This window comes from Lipotes vexillifer, unplaced genomic scaffold, assembly GCF_000442215.2.
Source record: "Lipotes vexillifer unplaced genomic scaffold, Lipotes_vexillifer_v1.1 scaffold252, whole genome shotgun sequence".
Taxonomy (NCBI): Eukaryota; Metazoa; Chordata; class Mammalia; order Artiodactyla; family Lipotidae; genus Lipotes; species Lipotes vexillifer.
This window is the reverse complement of record NW_006773367.1, coordinates 1320055-1325107: the sequence shown is the minus strand read 5'-3', so window position 1 is coordinate 1325107 and position 5053 is coordinate 1320055. Positions and strand designations below refer to the sequence as shown.

Here is a 5053-nt window from a genome sequence, read left to right as displayed (position 1 = left end):
TAAGGCCCTTTTCTTGATTGGAAATCGTGTGTACGTGTGTTCACTTTTCTAAAATGTGAATTTTTTCCTTATTAAAATAATTTACCTTTATCGTTTAGATTGTTTGCCAAATTTTATTCTATTCAAGGGTTGGGTCAGACACAGTCAATAGGCAGCTGACATATTCAGAACTATAAGAACCGGAAGGCCACGTAGCCATTCTAACAGACCACTGGCACATTCAGTTATGTCTCCAGGGCCCAATTACCTTTTTCACTCGACAAAAACTTAATGTATTAAAAACAGAAAGATGTACCACCTCTACTCTGAAATTGTTTTATTTTAAAGGTAAAACTTTATACATCCTTTTAAAACATAAAAATTCAAAATTCTTGAGGCAAGTCGATCATACAAACCTATTTACACTAGTATTAAAGGAGCGGTAACATTTCACCAGCATAAAATGTCACAGAATTCAAATCACAACTTGGATCTTCAACGATTCAAGTGTTTCATCCCACACAATAAGGTCTGGTTAGTTTTAAAGAAAATTCTTCCTCTGGATATTCTGTTCTCAATCCTGCCTTTGAGGTTTAGACAGTAGGATAACTGGCCATGGTGGCGATTCCACAGTTGTTGTCCCGGTCTTTGGCCATCTTTATGTAGCCGTCCATGCCCCAATCTTCACCCCAGCTAAAAGAAGAGAGGGTTTTCCATTTTATACAAAGAATCAAACACATTTATCTTTATTAATACTTAAACAGTGCCCCAGAGGCCAGGACAGATTCAGAAAGAAGCAAGAAAGGCAGTTGTTCTTATTCCTGGTTGAGTTCTAAATGTGTAAATAACTTCAAACTCCAAACCTCTCACGGAACTGCAAAATTAGAGACAGAAAAAGGAAACTGCCAGATGCATTTCAGATTTAAGAAAATTTTCAGATTTAGAAATGCAATGGTGCTGGGACTTCCCTGGTGGCGCACTGGTTAAGAATCTGCCTGCCAATGCAGGGGACATGGGTTTGATCCCTGGTCTGGGAAGATCCCACATGCTGTGGAGCACCTAAGCCCATGCGCCACAACTACTGAGCCTGCATGCTGCAACTACTGGAGCCTGCGCGCCTAGAGCCTGTGCTCTGCAACAAGAGAAGCCACCGCAAGGAGAACCCCGCGCATGCAACGAAGAGTAGTCCCCACTCGACGCAACCAGAGAAAGCCCGCACAGCAACAAAGACCCAAGCAATCAAAAATAAAATTAATTAATTAATTAAATTAAAAAAAAAAAGAAATGCAATGGTGTCAAAACTACATCAATACTCTAGGCAAGCTTGAGAGAGTACCTTAATGTTATAATCAAACATTAATATGTCTGTGCTCACCCTAAGTGGCATAAACACTTTGGAAGTGTACTTAAGGGTTTGAGAACCTGTATCCAAATACTGATTCCAAAAGGGACTCCCATTTCAATCTCAAATATAAGTATTTTGGGCACTTTATACCTGTTCTTAACAAGCCAGTATTTATTGTTATCTGAGTCTGCTCCTTCAAACCCATAGCCAACCGCCAGAACACCATGATCCAGGTCTTCACTGCTGCAGTGTGGATCATAATAAATGCCTGGGAAGATAAAATTCAATGTTGGGGTGAGGACCTTCAAGTGACCCATGACAGTAACCCAGCTTATCAACTAGGATAAGAGAGAAACCTCAAAATTCAGCTAAAGGACATAAATCTAGATAGGATTTAAAAACAAGATCTATTTTTTTAATCTAGGCCAGGGATCTAGGTTCTTGTCTAACACTAGCAGAAATACTGGCACAATCTCTTTTGTAAACAATGTGTCAAGAGGCATAAAAGACCACTCCCTAAAACCTTATCATTTGACTTTCAGAATGTCAGTCTAGGGAAACAGCACACAACACAAAATTACTTCAGGCAAGAGGTTCTTTCCAATTTTAATTACAGTAGTAAAATTCTTTGGAAAATTTCAAATGTCTAACAACTGGAAAAAAGTAAATTAAGTAGCCATTTAAATATATTTGTGAAGTGCTTAAAATCATGGGGATATGGTTCAAGTAATGTCAAATGGACACATCAGACACAAATACTACATGAACAACTATGTTAAATCTACACACCTCCAAATTATACACTGAATTCTACACACCAAAGAGTCAATCTTGCTGTATGTCATGGTGGTTTTCCAATTTTTCTGCCTAAACTTCCATACAGACAAATGCTTACCTGCTTTATAGAACTGGAAGGTTGGATGGCTTGCATCTACAGCAACAGAGATGGGGCCCACAGTTGCCACTGCCTTCATAAGGGCCTTCTCTTGCTTAGGAATGTCCACGAAACCAGTGTCGTTGGCAGCAGAACTCTGGGGTCTGTAGTGGCAGGATTCATCCTTTCAAAGGTAATGGGGAAGAGACTTGATTAATACCATCCCCCTCCTGGGGTACATGAGTTCCAAGACAATGATTTCCAAGTCAAGTTTGTTATAAAGCATCCCAGGAGACGAAATGATATTGGTTGTTTTGAAATGGAAAAAGTAGCTGGTGTCTATTCAATGAGACACGCTCAGTCTACCTGTCCATAAGAAACTTTTACTCTGGAGAAATTTATACTTACATAGAATGGTATGTATATTTCCACATGACACAGAAATATTAACAGCTTTATGGTAACTATCTAAACAGAGAACTGTGCAAGGCTAACACATTTTAATACTAGTTCTGACAGTCTGCAGATCCAGAGTCTACAATCTAAAATGTGAATTCTAAATTGGTATCTGTTTTCCCCCCCAAAGTGTTCAACTTTGATAACGAGATAAGGATCTCCTTTTACCTTTCCAAAATATGGATAGGATTCCTCTGAGTCCAGGCCTCCGTTGTCCTTAACATACTGGAAGGCATTATCCATTAGGCCACCATTGCAACCCTCATTGCCTTGAGGCCGAGAGCAGTCCACCAGGTTCTGCTCACTCAGTGAAATTAGTTTGCCAGTTTTCCGGAACATCTGTCCTTCAAGGGCACCAGTTGCACTAAAAGCCCAACAAGAACCACACATACCCTGAAAACAAAATTTAAAAGCTCTTAGTGTACAAAACAAACAGCAAGACTTTGACGATAGCCCATATATCTGAAAAAGCTTTTAAAAACTAGTGAATTGCATCCAAACTCTAGTCATTCAGAGCAGGCCATGGGGTGTTTCCAAAAGGAAACCTCTTCTCCAGGTATTTGAGGGCTCTTCTGTCCACTTTCAGTGCTTCAGAAGGAAAAGTCTTCAAGAGCTGGCAAACAACTCCTCATCACAGCAAATGCATCTCTCATTCCAAGAAACTTATCAACACAATTCTTTTTCTCTCAAGGAAATTTGAAACCAAATAAAATGTTTTAAATTCTTGAAAAAGCAAAACAAAAAGCGAGTGAATTCCATGTTGTTCCACAGCCTACCATTGCAAGGATGGCAACTCCTACTTGGCTTTACTCTTGGAGAGAGATCTGCTGAGTCCTGTCATACCTGATTCTTCACAGGAGTTACATAGCCTTTCTCTCTCCAGTCCATGGATGAGGGAATCGAACCAAAGACAGGTACTGGGAACACTTTCCCCTTCTTGCGCTTCTGGTTTCGAAGACCATTCATCACCTGCCTGAATTCTTCACTGGTCTTCAAGGAAAAGGAAACAATGTTGAAAAGCAAGAGGTTATTTCCCTAAAGTACTAAGGAGGGGAGGCACAAAAAGTTCAGCAACTCATGGCACACTCACCATGTCACCAAAGGCATTCATTGCCACGGTGAAGCCATGTTTCCCTTGGCTGTATTCCTGATTGTGCAGGTCAATCATTTTCATATTCTTCTCCCACACTGCCCTCCTCCATCCTTCATCCTACAGGCAAACAGGTAACCTGTGCTCTTTATTTCTATTTAAAACCAACCCACCTTCACCAAGTGGATTTGCAGAAAGAGAGGAAGAGAAACCATGGCCAGAGATGGCTTTATACTCTTGGGAACTGTTTCCCGGCGCCCACACAACAGGGTCGTACGCCTGTACTGTACTCGGTAATGGGTGCCATGAAGTTACTGCCCTGGTAAGAGCCAGCCTCAAGAGGTTACTATCTGCTATAAACGCCCAACAGCATGGACCATTCTCTGCGGGGTTTCAGATGGACAGTTTCAGATGTTACCAACCAAGCCATATAGTTTCCTGTGTGTTGCCTTCCACAATTCCCATTGTGCATTTAAACTGAGATCAAGTTTTGGAGCCGCTAAGGCTATTCCCAAGCAAAAGGCAGTCAGGATGAGTGAAGGATTCATGTTTCAAAAGCCTAGGAAGGGAAAAGAAATGAGTATCTGATTAAACCAGTCTTACTAAAAGGCCATCCTACTTTTTTCGGAGACGAAATACCCACTGTGGTGGAGTAAAAACATTTATTTTCCCAAGTATTTACACAAGGACTGTAGGGGAAGGCTAAGTACGTGGATAGAGAAAAACAGCTCAGAGACCCCAGTTTCCGCGCCGGAGATGGTCAGGCTCTTCTGGGACGCAGAGCCGCGGCTAGGGCGAAGCTCCCTCCCGCGTTGCAGGCGGGGCCAGGCCAGGAGCGTGCCGCCCCGCCCCCCGCCGCCGGCGAACGCCCGCCGCTCTCAGAGGATGTTGACGCGGCGCAGGGAACAGCGGGCACTGCAGCCCGGCATGCGGGGATCAGGCTGCCCTGTGTGACCAGCGCCTCCTGGGCGCTGGCAGTCCCGCTGGCTCCCGGGGTAACCCCGCCGCAACCCCGCCGCGCCAGGCCCCAGCCCGGGGTGCTCACCTGCGGCGGGCGCAGCTGCGCAGGCGCAGCCAGCAACTATGGATCCGGGGGCGTCGGAGGTTGGGCTGTGGGCGCATGTTCTCCCATTTAAGGCTCCGGGATTCCGCTCGGCAGGCCCCGCCCCCCGCTATCCCGCGCCGCGATTGGCTGAGCTGCATGCGGGCGGGGCCCCTGTGCTGGGACTCCCGGCGTCTCACGGGGCTGGTCCCAACTTGGCCAGGTCCCATCCTCAGTGGACCCGACGGCGGCGAGCCGGGTACCGCT

The 5053-nt window shown here is 44.5% G+C and overlaps 1 protein-coding gene across 1 annotated transcript; it reads right to left on the bottom strand.

Moving 5' to 3' along the window:
• Positions 1 to 304: 304 nt before the first annotated feature.
• LOC103085310 (cathepsin L1) lies at positions 305 to 4303 on the bottom strand. Its single transcript, XM_007448282.1, has 7 exons — positions 4167 to 4303; positions 3745 to 3864; positions 3498 to 3644; positions 2823 to 3047; positions 2220 to 2382; positions 1475 to 1592; positions 305 to 672 (listed from the first exon to the last, which is right to left on the bottom strand). Exons 1-7 carry the CDS (start codon positions 4290 to 4292, stop codon positions 573 to 575), a joined length of 999 nt encoding a protein of 332 aa, XP_007448344.1. The 5' UTR covers positions 4293 to 4303; the 3' UTR covers positions 305 to 572.
• Positions 4304 to 5053: the final 750 nt, after the last annotated feature.

Coding starts and splice junctions, on each gene's coding strand:
- LOC103085310 (XM_007448282.1), bottom strand. CDS start 4,292: ATGAATCCTTCACTCATCCTGACTGCCTTTTGCTTGGGAATAGCCTTA. Junction 3,865..4,166: donor ACAGGAAACTATATGGCTTG/GTTGGTAACATC, acceptor GTTTGCCTGTAG/GATGAAGGATGGAGGAGGGC. Junction 1,593..2,219: donor CTTCCAGTTCTATAAAGCAG/GTAAGCATTTGT, acceptor TTATCTTCCCAG/GCATTTATTATGATCCACAC.